This window comes from Dysidea avara, chromosome 13 (assembly GCF_963678975.1).
Source record: "Dysidea avara chromosome 13, odDysAvar1.4, whole genome shotgun sequence".
Lineage (NCBI taxonomy): Eukaryota > Metazoa > Porifera > Demospongiae > Dictyoceratida > Dysideidae > Dysidea > Dysidea avara.
Window position 1 is genome coordinate 14,765,987 of NC_089284.1, and position 13,866 is coordinate 14,779,852.

Genomic DNA, 13,866 nt, shown 5'->3' on the forward strand with positions numbered 1-13,866 from the left:
AGCACTCACTGTCCTTATAGCTGGTGCTTACTGTGCCTTCCTCTTAAGAGCAGCATTAGAATGTAGTGATAAGTCAGGTGCACTCCTATAGGATGTTTTCATTCCATCATTTGCAGTGATGTACTGAAGTGCAATGGCTTTGTCATTTTCATGGAGTGACTGCATGGCTCCATAGAGTGAAAATTTTCTGTCACAGCTTATGGCTAGAGCATTTGATTTCTCTACACCATTCGTGATATGTGGATGCTTGTCCACGTGGACACTTGTCCCAATTGCCAGAGGATATTTGGAGAAATGGTTTGCAAGGCATCTTCAAATGTTTCAGCCTGGTCCACCACTGGACCCAATGCTTTGCCCCTGCCATTTTGATGTCGACAGTCCTCATGCTTGATGGTGTCCAGACCTCCATGCAGTACCTGCAGTAACTCAAAAAGATTTAAAATATCTTGCTTTGATGTGGAACTTCAGTGATGCATTTTGCACTTGCAAAATGCAACTTCTCTTTTGCACTATCGTTCACTATGTCAGCAACTCACTGGTATGATCTCGTCCAGTGAACATTACACCTTCATAGAAAAATCTCATCTCCAACCACTTCTCTCAATTCTTTTGCTTCAGAATCACTTCAAGCGATTACAATACCTTTCAAATTCTCACTTGCTTTAAACCATCCTGGCATGTGTGAAACATGATTAGTTAGGTGGCTTAGCAAAAAAATGTGGACACAACTGACAAAAGCACCAATTTTTTTCTGTGAGTTCCTTACCACATTAGATTAAAATTTTTGATAGGATCCACCTCAGGCATGCATGCTGGGAAGCCATCCAAGGCTTGGAAATATGCCTTTTTGTAATTTTGGCATTTTAAATAGTAATTTGAAACTTTAGAGTAACCTAGAGTATTTCAAGTGACACTAAATTATAAAGGATGTCATTAAGTTATAAATAATGTCATTAAATTTAAATATTTATCAACACATGTCTATTTTTTGTGTTTTATTCACAATTACTCTATTAGAGCAGTCGGGCAGTCCTGTAACGCACATTTCCACTCTGCATTTTACATTCACTTGAACCACAATCACTTAAAGCATGCAATAATCCACCAGACCACCACCACAAGTATCCCTAGGCTGTGTTGCGCAGTACTGTGGTGTGCAGTACATATGCACTCTCCTCAAGCATGTACGTACTTTGACAGATGGAATCTTTAGATTAGCTCGCTCTGAAGTGTACAATTTCTAGCGTAGGGGCCCAGATCTAGGAGTGCTTACCCCTTCAGAAATTTAACCATGTACTTGCTTATAATAGGAGAAGCTAGTAGAGTACATTTCATCAATTGTTTACTTATGATACAACAAGCATACCATAACAAAAATAAAAACAGCAAGGAAAGGAACTAAGCTCTTCTGAAAACTAATCAGTGGTGCATGGTCAAAATTATATTTGCAGGACTGATTTATTGAATGTGGGAATTTGAAAGAATAATACTGCTAGAACATGTACAGTCATCTATAAAGTTTTGCTTCACAGCAATAAAATTACCATGACCACTGTGCTAGTTGAACTCTTCTTTGCATGTGATTTCAGCACAGCTATCTTACCCATTATTGTATGCATACAATTGTGCCAAACATGTCATAGTTGAAATTCTACGCTTTTGATTAACTGATTGACAACGTATTGCAATTCTGTGTTCTTTACATCCTAACCTAGCATGTCAAAGCTAATTATGTGTAATCTTTGGTTGCTAAGTTTCACAGTAATGGTGTATGTAAACATGCAATACTAAAAGTTATTTTTCACTGCTACAATTTGATCTTAAAATTGCAATATTTCATCAGATTGCATCGTATGTCTGAAACATCTTTAAAACTATAGCATTTGATATATACATACCTGCATGTCCGGTCAAGCTCTGGTAGCAAGGAAACTATATTTACATGTATGTAGTTAGTCATTTATACTCTACCATTACATAATGAAAGCTGTTTGGAAATTCATGAAAAAATCCATGGTGACTGCATCCCTGGGTTATACTGTACTTAAACCACACTTTGCTCTCTCAAACCCTGGTGAAATCCTATACATTATATCCACTACTACAAATATGCATTTTTAGCAATAATTCAGCTTGAGACTTGAGTAAAAGAATTTTTTCTTACATGGTATACTGCTGCACCGCTGGGTTAATGGTATGAAGAACCTTATTGTTGCAGTCATGCATGTGATTTCAGCATAAACACAAAATCATGCATGTAGCACTAACACATGTTTTCATACTAAATAACAAGAGCTGGTGTAGTATAAGCTGGTAAGTTATCAAGCTACAGCTACTTTGCAAACAAGCATAAAATGAATTCTGTATAAGGTATTTATTTATTTATTTATTAAGGTTTTACAGCACAAGTGATGAAGGTCTGTAGGACACCTGGTCCTACAGCCTGTTTAAAGTTGTCACATAAGTGTGTTTGAAAAGGTGAAGAAAGGAGAAAAATCCATGTTTGTACCTGGGCAGCCTCAAACCTGCAGCCATCTGATTAATGCTTGAACAGGCAGTTGGACCAGGTGTCCTACAGACCTTCAGCACTTGTGCCGTAAAGCCTTAATAAATAAATAAAACGTATTATGTAAGAGATATTCATTTATATACCACAAACTAATTACTGCAAATATTACAGTGTATACTCATTTCCATAGTGAGCAACTATAGAGAAATTTCTCTATACAGTTTGTGGGTCATACAAGCTGTGTACACTGTAAACTATAGGTGACCGATTTGCCTTTTCCACACATTTTAAATACCAGCAAACAAAATGACTGGCTCCTTATACTGATTAACTTGCTCTTATTACCAAAATGCAGCCAGATACTGTAGTTACACCCATGGAAAATTTCAGGCTATATATGCCATGGTCAAAAAGTTATGAAGCTTCAAAATTCAAAAAAATCGATCAAATTTTGTGTGTCGGTGGAAAAGGTACCTTTTCGCAGATCCAGTAACAGTCAGTATGAATGAAAAATTACTTGTCAGCATTGAATATAGCTTGTGAGAGTAACATTACTGTTTATCAACTCTTGATTTAATCTTCAATCCTGCATAATGTTCTCTTGCATGAAATAGAGCAAAACTAGTACTTACATGGCTTGCCGATTTTGAAAATTCTTTAGCTACATAACTAAAAATGCTTTTATGGAAAGGCCCTTTTTAGAATAAGATGGATCCTATCAAAAAATTAAAGTTAAGGTTGTATTACATATGTGGAGAAAGTTTGGTGTTTTTGTCACTTGTGTCCACATTAGTTTTAAATTTGGCTTTAAGCAACCTAACTAGATATCAAATGCCACCTTGTAAAGTTCAGATGATTCTTTGCTTGCCCTCATGCAGGCTATTACAGCCCATTCATTGTTGCAACATCAACAACAGTAACATTAAACAGATACATTAGTTCTGTATTCATTGTACAGTGTATGTAGTGTCTGTTTCTGAACAGCCTGCTTCTAAAGGAAGCTTGCTCATCATAGTCATTAATGGGCTCATGATGAATTAGTAGGTCATGGATACTGTTGTAGCATAGTACACCATGCATGGCCGTCCAAATGCCTTGTACTGCTTATTTACTATGGTGAATCTTTCCTTAAAGCTATCTTTCTCATCTACCTTATCAGCAATTGCCTCCATTTCTGTGATAACATGCACACCTTTCATAACTATGCCACTCTTTGTTTTTGTATATAATAAGCTGGTAATTGATCCTTTCATAACTAGTTCCTGCCATGTCAACCTCCATGGGCAAATTTAAACTACAGAAATTTTGGTTAAAATGACTATCTAAAGGTGGTTGTAACTGCATGGGGTAAGCATTTGAACTAAATCAGTCAAAATAACTAGGGAAGGTCAAGATAAAATTAATATTCACTTAGGATGTTGAATTAAGGGTAATTTCAGTGAGTATTGTCAGATCTAGTATGGTAAGGTTGAGATGATCAACTACATGGTTAAATTAATATTGGTACACTGGTCATTAAAATATTTGTGGTTAATGCTGTTGGCTAACTTTACATCCCACAATCAAAAGTGAACATGGAGAACATAGGTTTATATACAATTTGAAAACTCTGTAAGATTAGGTATGTTGATGTAGTGAATGTGTCATAGGTATTAATGTATGTCATTACTAGTGATGACTGACTCATTAACTAAATATAATTAAACAAACAAACAACTAAATAAACAAATATTTTGTGACAAGAGTACAATGGATGGTTAAAATGACCATGATGGCAAGGTTGTTACAAACACTTTGCAAGAGGTTGAACAGACCATGGGAAATGTAATAGTTTAACACGGGCATGAGGGCTTTGCCTGATATGTATGCCCAGCCTCCAGAGGGCCACAGGCCCAAGTGCAGAGGGCACACATATCAGGCAAACCCTGAATGCCCCATGCTACCGCTAATATGTAACACTTATCAGGCTGGTAGCCTGTACAGGGCGATCAATCACCCTAGCCAATACGAGTGCAACCACTGGATGTATTATATATGCATACCTAAAGTTTTTTGATTATGGGTCAGCAGCTAGTATGTTCTGGTCATGTTCGGTTACGACGAACGGACATATCCTACAGATATCATGGAGATGCGAGTTTAATGTTTTAATCAGTGTTATTGAATCGTTTATGGACAAAGTACGGAGTTTACTAAAGGCCTAGAGAGGTAAGCTTGATTGTAGAGTGGTAGCTTCGTGATGGGGGCATGTCCATACTCAAAAAATGTGCAGAAACGATCATTGAATAAGCTATAGCATTACCTCAGCCCAATGTTTTTCAACTCGTAGGTTGGTGAAGATAACAAAATAGTCTCTCTGTTAAAGTGGCTTTTATGGCAAATCCAAGCCGTACATCCAAATCACATGAGTATTAACCAATCCCCACAATTGATTTTGGCCTCAACGTCTATGCAATCACTGCCCAGTTGTAGCCTGGCTACATTTCATATGTATCCCAGGTGGTCCCTTTGATCTGAGATGTGAAAGTGCTACATCTGAGTAATATACTACTTTGACACCTCAGATTGGAAAAAAATTTTTTCATGCATTGCCCTGACAATATAGCCCTGACCACAACTGAGTTTGATGTTGAGGCATTTACAAAGCATTGGTTCCCTTTGATTATTATATAGAGCTGCTTAGAGTTTTGTATTGTGGGTTTAAGTTGAACATGTTGGTTTAGCTAGGCTAGGCTTTGGTTTTGAAGGAAAAATAATTGAGTCAGTATTGCATAGTTCAGTTACTACAGTAAGCATCACTAAATAATCATTTTTGCAATGTGGGGATTGTCTTTCTACAGAGTACACTTCAACTGCATGAAAAGATGCCTCAGACATTCCCAACCTATACACCTAAGTATTTATTTTATCCACAAAGTGGTTATTTGGTTATTTGGTTTAAAATGGTATCACTACAACCAGTGAAACCCACAATCATTTCTTTTTGTGCCCACAATTTAAACCCACGATTGATGTTTGCAAACCTCTGTATAAAAGTAATGTGGTGACTGCTGGTTTGTCTTTCTTTACCTATTAGGTGAGCATACCAGAATGGTATATACCATGGCCACTCAGAATTTGCTTGAATATATGCCTGCACCCTCGGGCCTGCAGCTCTCAGGCTTGGGCATATATATATATTAGACAAATCCCTCATTGCCATGGTATAACTATAAAGTTAAAATAAACAAGTACATTCTTGGGTCATTACTAACAAAAAATTGGTTGTTTGAATTGCAGGTAAAACAACCCAAAATTTTGGTCATTTGTACCCATATGAATTTATAGTGTGCCAAACTGGGTTTGTATCCAATTCCCTAACTGCATGCTAATTGGAAATGTAAGTAGTGAGATAAAGGTTTTCATTGATGGTGTTTTAGATTGCAGATGTTACCATTGAAGAGAACATGTGAGACAGACTTAAACTGACATGATGATTGTGGAGGTTTCTGCTGGAAGATTCCATACCACTTTGAATAATTCCCCTTATCCACTTCGGCATCTGCAGGAAAACCATAATACAAACTCTATTGCACAAATAGAAGTTCATGGATTCTGCAATTGTTTTTAATACAGACATTTGGCAAAATTTGGTGACATTTTGTACACTTCTGTACACTATTGCATTTGGCCATCCAGTAATTGAGGGTCTCCTTCCCATGCATTATCACTGATGCTGAATTCTTAGAAGTACTAGCTTTTCCAAGTTTAATATCTTGCCACAGATAATGCTCTCCACTATGCTGTGGAAACAAGGTGACATTTTCTGTGTAGTGAAGAGCATTGCCTACATTATACTGTCATGCCAGCTAGGGAACAAGTATCTTTCTTTGTTAGTTGATGCTAACTTCAGCCAGTTTCCTCACCACCATGCAGTCTTTTCAATATTGATAGCATGTGGTTTCCTTTTCCTATTCAGAGCTTTGAATGGCTTTTTATCTTGCCCTTCACCTGCTATTGCATTACGTCCTTTTTGCATAAGCACCCTGGATGCTTGTTCCAAAGGTAGCTGGTTTAACAGACCGTAAAATGAAGCCAGCAGCAGAAGTCTGATGGATAAAGATTTTCCACCATTCTTTAGATAAGCTTGGTGGACTCCTGCTATGTGCAGATGGATCACTCCTTACTATCTTTTGCATCCAGGCAGTTTCACCTCCCCATACCTACTCTGTCACTTTCACATTCTTAGTTCATCAACTGCTTGAATTAGTAAAGACATGCAGCTCAGATGTTCTGTCTTCTTGTACCACTGCTGGCATCCAACAAAGATCACAGCAATACTCCGGACAAACAATGGCTACATTGTCTTCAACAAACAATTCAAGCAAAATCATTCTTCTGCACTTTCCTTAAAATGTGCGTATGTAAAAGGCAGGGCCAAGCTAAATTGCTGTGCAGAGTTGTTTAAGTATAAAAGCTCTTGTAGCCACATCACCTGAACCTCATCATTATTCCATTTTTTGTATGCATCTTGTTTGCCTTTTCCTTCATTTCCCATAGTAGCCTAATCCCTTTAAATCAGTGCAGTAACAATTGCACCTATATACATGACACACAAAATCAGTATACACTATGGTGCATTGATCACTAACTAACTGCTTAATTCAGTCAGTAAAATTGTTGAAATCTCTTGAGTCTAGAGATACGGTTTGCCTAGATCCATCTTTCCTTTTGAAGTTACATGGCTCAGCAACTAAGTATGCATTGTCACAATTAACCACACTTCGTGACACTTCCGAATCTCTTAAAAGAGACTTCAAGGCATCTTCTACTTGGACTGTAACTGTGGCAGAAAGTGCCATGATAGGAACATTTAACAGCAGTACATGCAGCTCTTCACATCTCTTATACTTCTGCCTGAAGTCCCATTCATACACCAAATGTCCCTGATCAATGGCTACTAAACCAAGGTGATTCTGTCTACATGTATATATTTACAGCCTGTACCTTTGCAAGATTTATGTCTGCAGAATCAAAATTACCACTCTGGGCTAACAAACAAAAACGGTATCAGAGATTTATCTGCCAGGGCTTTACTTTCAGCATGCTGTTGATCCTAAGTTGCATTACAGGTCTCTTTTATTCAATTCAATGGTTTGGTCTTGCGCAAGACTTATTGTTGGCATAGCTAACAACTAAAGTTACCAATTTGGATAGCACTTGCACACAGCAGTGAGTTAGCTGTTTGATATTATTAATGTTAGAACTCTCTTTGGTTCCTTGTAAACTATTATGTCAGACTGTAATGCTGGATTCTTACACCCTGAATAATCAGTGCTAAAACTTGGGAAGCATCCTAACCATAAGAAGGAGGGCTAGGAGGGTTAAAGTGCCCCTTGGTCAGCTGAGGGGGGCTTAGCTTCTCTCAGAATGGTATCTCACCAATATTATCCTTAAAAGTGGGGCTGAAAACTGTGATAAAGATCGATATACTCTAATAGAATGCTCAATTACCCTAATAGAGCAGTCAAGGCCTTCGATAAAAAGATGAGGAAAAATGCCTGCAGCGGGAATTGAACCAGGTACCTCTTAATTTGAGAGTTGGTGTCTTACCACTGTAGCAAGTGTCTTCAGGTGGCTATTTAAAGGCTGCTATATGTTCATTAACTCTGTAGTCAACAGCTAAACCTTTGTTAAAAGAGGTTTTTATCAACTGTAAATAGCCTGTTTTAAATACTTTTGACTAAAAGTTGGTGTTTTAGTTAAAATGCTTTAAACTGTACCTATAAAATGTTGTAAATTAAGTTTGGTGAACTTTGAAACATTGTGGGAGCTAAAATGGCTACAATTTCTGGGGGCGCAACCCCCAGACCCCCTGCTGCCAGAGAGTCTATACTCTGGTCAGCCCCCTTGCATCAACTACTTCCTCTGCCACTGATCCTGACAACTGAAAATTGGTATGTTTGTGCTTGTGGTGGTCTAATTGATGCACACTATTTGCAGTGCAAACACATGTATTTTGTCACCATGGTTACCTAATGATGTATGGCTTGTTCTTGTTTCCATAGTAACCATGTCAATTTGTAGTATTACTGTTAGGTCATGCAATGTGTGGGGTTTGGTGTAAAATCTTCCCATTATGTATGATACTGTAGAGACTGTTTGCATTGGGTTTTACGCCATGTGTTTGGCGTAAAATTTCCCATTAAGTACATAAAGCAAAGAGTGGCGTAAAATCTTCCCTTTAGAATAAAAGGAATCAACTGTGTAAATCTTCCCTTTAGACCTAAAGGCAACATACCCCCAAAATACATATGTACGACCATTCTTGTGAGATTTATTTATTTATTTGTATTTTAAGATGACCGCTTTAAGTGGTTAGCGCGCGCACCACCTTCCACTGCGTCACATTTAATTATAATGCTCCACCTTAACAACATCAAAACAAGGGCACTGCCAAAATGATCTCTAAGTAGCTATATAGACTCTCCAGATTGCAGAGGGATTGCCAACCGATCGCGAGTTGCCAACATGGCTGGTGAGCCTAACAAGGACGAAACGGCTCGAGAATTAGCCGCGCCATCAGAAGCTGGTGGATATGACTATCAGTTCGTGGAGACGCCATCGGATATGTTAGTGTGTAAAATATGCCAGTATCCGAGTAGAGAGCCTCATCTTAGCGCTTGTTGTGGACACACATTTTGTAAATCGTGCCTTGAGGGTGCAAAGAAAGCCACGATAATTACTGATGCTTGTCCGATGTGCCGGAGTGAGGAGTTCTTTACAATAGCTAATAAGCAGGTGAACAGAGCGGTCAGGAGTCTCCGCCTATTCTGCACTAACAAGGAGCTAGGGTGTGGGTGGCAAGGTGAAGTCAATGACATTTTCAATCACCTACAAAATAATAGTGGCTGCAAATTTGAAAAAGTCACGTGCTCAAATAAGTGTGGGAAATCCCTTCAGAGACAGCACCTTGCTGCACATGTTGAAGATGAGTGTTGTTTACGTACAATCAAGTGCCAGTATTGCTACATTAGTGGAGAATATCAATTCATTGAGGATGAACACACAGAAAAGTGTCCCAAGTTTCCTCTGCCTTGCCCTAACGAGTGTGAAGCTTGCAAAATACCTCGGGAGGATATCGATGAGCATAGAAAGATGTGCCCACTTGAAGAAGTCATGTGCTCTAATGGTTGTGGAGTAATTTTGCAACGACAACATCTGATTGATCACGTCCAGATGCACTGTCCATGTCGTAAGGTCAATTGTCAGCACTGCCTGATCACAGGAGAAAGTCAGTTTATTGATGGTGAACACAAAGAGCAGTGTCCTAAACTTCCGCTACCCTGTCCCAACAAATGTGAAGCCAGCAACATACCTCGTGAGGACATTGATGCTCATAGAAAGATGTGTCCACTTGAAGAAGTGACCTGTTCTAATGAATGTGGAATAGCTGTACAGCGACAGTGTCTGCCCACTCATATTGCTACACAGTGTCCATGTCATGAAATCGAATGTAAGTATTGCCATGTTGCAGATGAGCGTCAGTTGATCGAAGGTGAGCATAAAGAGAAATGCCCCAAGTTTCCCTTGTCTTGCCCTAACCAGTGCAATATTGACTACATCCCAAGAGACCAGTTAGAAGAACACGTGAAGATTTGTCCACTAGAGTTAGTCCAGTGTGAGTATCATGCAGTCGGCTGTCAGGTTAAACTGGTTCGTAAAGATCAAGACAGCCATAACAAAGAAAAAATGGCAGACCACTTATCCTTTACTAAGCAACAGTTACACTTAACTCATCAAACACACACAAAAGATTATACTGCACTTGCTGCTGGTTGTAAAAAGGCATTAGTAAATATGGACGCTAAATTTCAAGCAATGATCAACGACATTGCAAGTGATGTCCAGAAAAAGATTACTGAACTAGAATCTAAATTACAACATCAAGTTGAACAGATGATGCTCGATCCAAAGATATTTTGGCTTAACACTATCAACTATAAAGCAGCAAGTTTGTCATCTGGTGACCGAGCTGCTCCAGTGACCATTAAGATGTTAGACTATGCCCAAAAAAGGAAAGATAAAGTTGACTGGTACAGTGACTATTTCTTTACTGATCACAAAGGGTACAAAATATGTGTTAATATTTATGCCGCAGGTTATTTGAGTTGTGATACTCATCTCTCAGTATACTTATACAATATGAAGGGTCCGCATGATGTTCAGTTAAGGTGGCCACCCAGGGGACGATTTGAAGTGACCTTGTTGAACCAGATTAATTGTGGTGAACATTATTTGGGAACTGGACTCTTTCAGTTTGATGGTCAAAAGCGTGTCAGTGATGGAGAAAGACAATTGATGTGGTACAGTCATCAGTTTATTACCAATGAAGAACTCCACGAGATTACTGCTACACATCAGTACTTAAAAGATGACAGTATCTTCCTTCAAGTAGTATATAAACAATGACAATTATTTGATATGCTACTACTCATATACCAAACATGCATAGAATGTTTTACACATGTACAGTATATTAGCAAATAACATTATATATGTTAAATTGCATAAGAGCAAATTTATGAAAAACGTCATTTACAGTGCTACTCTGGAGGCATTTCATACAAACATTAGTGGTAGTGTTGTTTCAGTTAACTGTAACTAAAACTAAAAGTACTTTTAGTAAGGTGAATATGTTTAAGTTAACTAAAACTATAACTAAAAACAAATGTATATAATCACTAAAACTATAACTAAAATCAAATCTATATTATTACTAAAACTAAAACTGCTTACAATATAGCAAGTTGATCTTATTACTGAAACTGTAACTGCTTGTTAAATGTATTTGATATATACTACTTCTAAAACTATATGCAACTAAAATATCTGTATCATATAGTTACGTACATACTATTAAATCTATAACTAATAAAAACTGTTTGACCAAAATTCACGAACTCAGTAATGTAGGTACTAGGTAGTAGTGATGGCCTATAGTATGCTAACCATTTTTGTTAATGGTCACTGTAATTTAATGCTTTTAGCTAATGGCTACATTTATGCATACCTGCATGCTTCAACAGCCCCTATTGAAAGAGTATTTGTCTACAAGTGGGGAATCGACATCTGGCAAACGCAACAGACTTACTAATAGTAACTTGGAAAGGGAAGTTCTGCTAAGAAAGAATAAGGAATACCTGTGACAGAGATTGCGTCAAATGCACTGTATTAAGTGTTGTATTAATCTATATTATAAAAAAATTGACAGGTCTTGTAATACAAAAATTTTGTATTACTAAGCTGGAAAAATGGTACTGAAATTATAACAAGAGTTTCATTCACATAAAATATAGCTTACTATTAAAGCTAAACAAGGTTTTCTTATGCACAACTAAAACTATAACTAAAAGGTTTTCAGATACATAACTAAAACTGTGTCTAAAACTAAAAGGTTTTCAAGTTTTTAACTAGAACTAGAACTAGAACTAAAACATTTTCATGTACATAACTAAAACTGTAACTAAAACTAAAAGGTTTTCATGTTTTTAACTATAACTATAACTAAAACTAAAAGGTTTCCATGTTTCTAACTATAACTAGAACTAGAACTAAAAGATTTCGATGTACATAACTAAAACTGTAACTAAAACTAAAAGGTTTTCATGTTTTTAACTGTAACTATAACTAAATCTAAAACATCAAAGAGTGAATAACCATAACTAAATCAATAACTAAAAAGAATTAAGAAAGATTACTATAACTAAAACTAAAACTAAAATTATTGATGAAACTAGTTACAACTATAACTAAAACTAAAACTCCATACTAAAACAACACTAATTAGTGGCAAGATAATCTTGCCACCAATGTTTGCAGTGTTTAATGGCCACCCATTAATTGCATGACTTATCAATCTGCTGACATAATGGACCTTAAACCATTGACACCCTCCCACCTATCGTGCAGCTGTCACATCACCGCAGATAAGGAACTGATTGATCCTACATACACCACAGAAACTATAATATTATGCTTCAAGACATTGCAGGGTTTAGAGACAAGAACAGTTACTGCAGTATTTCTAGACTTAGTGGAAAAGCAAATATTTGACAGATCTAAAAGAAACTCACAGAGTGGCCACACAGCAACAGTCAAAGTTGGAGACTACCATGACAACATGTCATGAACTTGGTGTTATTGACAAATTAATTGAAGGTTTAAATGGATTCACAATTAGATTTGTACTAAGATGGGGAAGACCAATAGACAATTTGTCAAGTTATACCCACTTGGAAGTGAGCACATCCAGTAAGATTACAGTCACTCCTCACACTGACAATGACAATCAAATGTCCAGGGCTATGCATAACAAGAAATGCTGCTATCAAGGTTCACGAATGCAATTAGAACTAGACCAGCATGTTATCCATGGCCATGGAGGATGTCGAGGACTGACTCCCTCTATAGTTAATTAGATTAACATTTGTGACCTTTGTGTTGTATTAGATTTAGGACTTAGGATTGTGCTGGGTTTGTATGCTTGTTGTTGTATCATGTCAGTAAGAAAAGAGTATGATTCATCCTTTTTGGTCTAGAGAGCTGAGAATCTACTTACTGCTACACTCATCATAGATCCATATCCATAACAAGTTATGAAGTGTAAAGTAGAAAACTAAATTTTGCAGATACTAATAATTATTTGTTGGAAACATCTCTCATAACAACAACTTGCTCAGCATCAGGATCAAAAGCACTGATCAAAAATTGCTATAACAAAAATACTCAGGAATATCCACTCTGCTAGAGGGGTCCTTTTCCAGCAATTAACATCAGTAAGTCATTATGTTTGTTGTGAAACTGATCGGCATTAGTGCACATTACCTTTTGAATGCTAACAGGATTGTGACCCAAAGATTTATCAGAGGAAATATAGCTATCCAATGAACCATATTGCAGGTAAATACTGATAACTAAATAAGTTGGAATCACTACAGTCTCTAATCATACAGTATGATTGTTTTAAGGAACATGGAGGTTTGCACTTTCCCACATTCAAAAAATGTTGACCATGCAGAAACCAGCCTCACAATACCTTCATTCACATTAACAGTATTGATAGAATCAAATCCATAAGTGTTTCTTCAAAGCAGCCAAAAATGTTTCTGATACAGAGCAGCCAAAAATTCTTCCGATAAGTTGTTACTTTAACACTGTGACACTCTCAAACAAAAGCATATGGCAATTAAGTGTTTTCCAATTTGTCAGAGAATTGAACAGAATGGTTTTTTGCTATAATGCAATGTTCAAACATACATGTATGCAAGCAACTGTATAGGTGAAAATGAAGCATATAATAGCCACTTCAGTTTTTC

General features: G+C 37.1%; 1 protein-coding gene across 1 annotated transcript; it reads left to right on the plus strand.

Moving 5' to 3' along the window:
• Positions 1 to 8,904: 8,904 nt before the first annotated feature.
• LOC136243148 (TNF receptor-associated factor 2-like) lies at positions 8,905 to 12,703 on the plus strand. The gene is made up of 2 exons (XM_066034670.1): positions 8,905 to 11,024; positions 12,672 to 12,703. Exon 1 carries the CDS (start codon positions 9,020 to 9,022, stop codon positions 10,958 to 10,960), a length of 1,941 nt encoding a protein of 646 aa, XP_065890742.1. The 5' UTR covers positions 8,905 to 9,019; the 3' UTR covers positions 10,961 to 11,024; positions 12,672 to 12,703.
• The last annotated feature ends 1,163 nt before the right edge of the window (positions 12,704 to 13,866 follow it).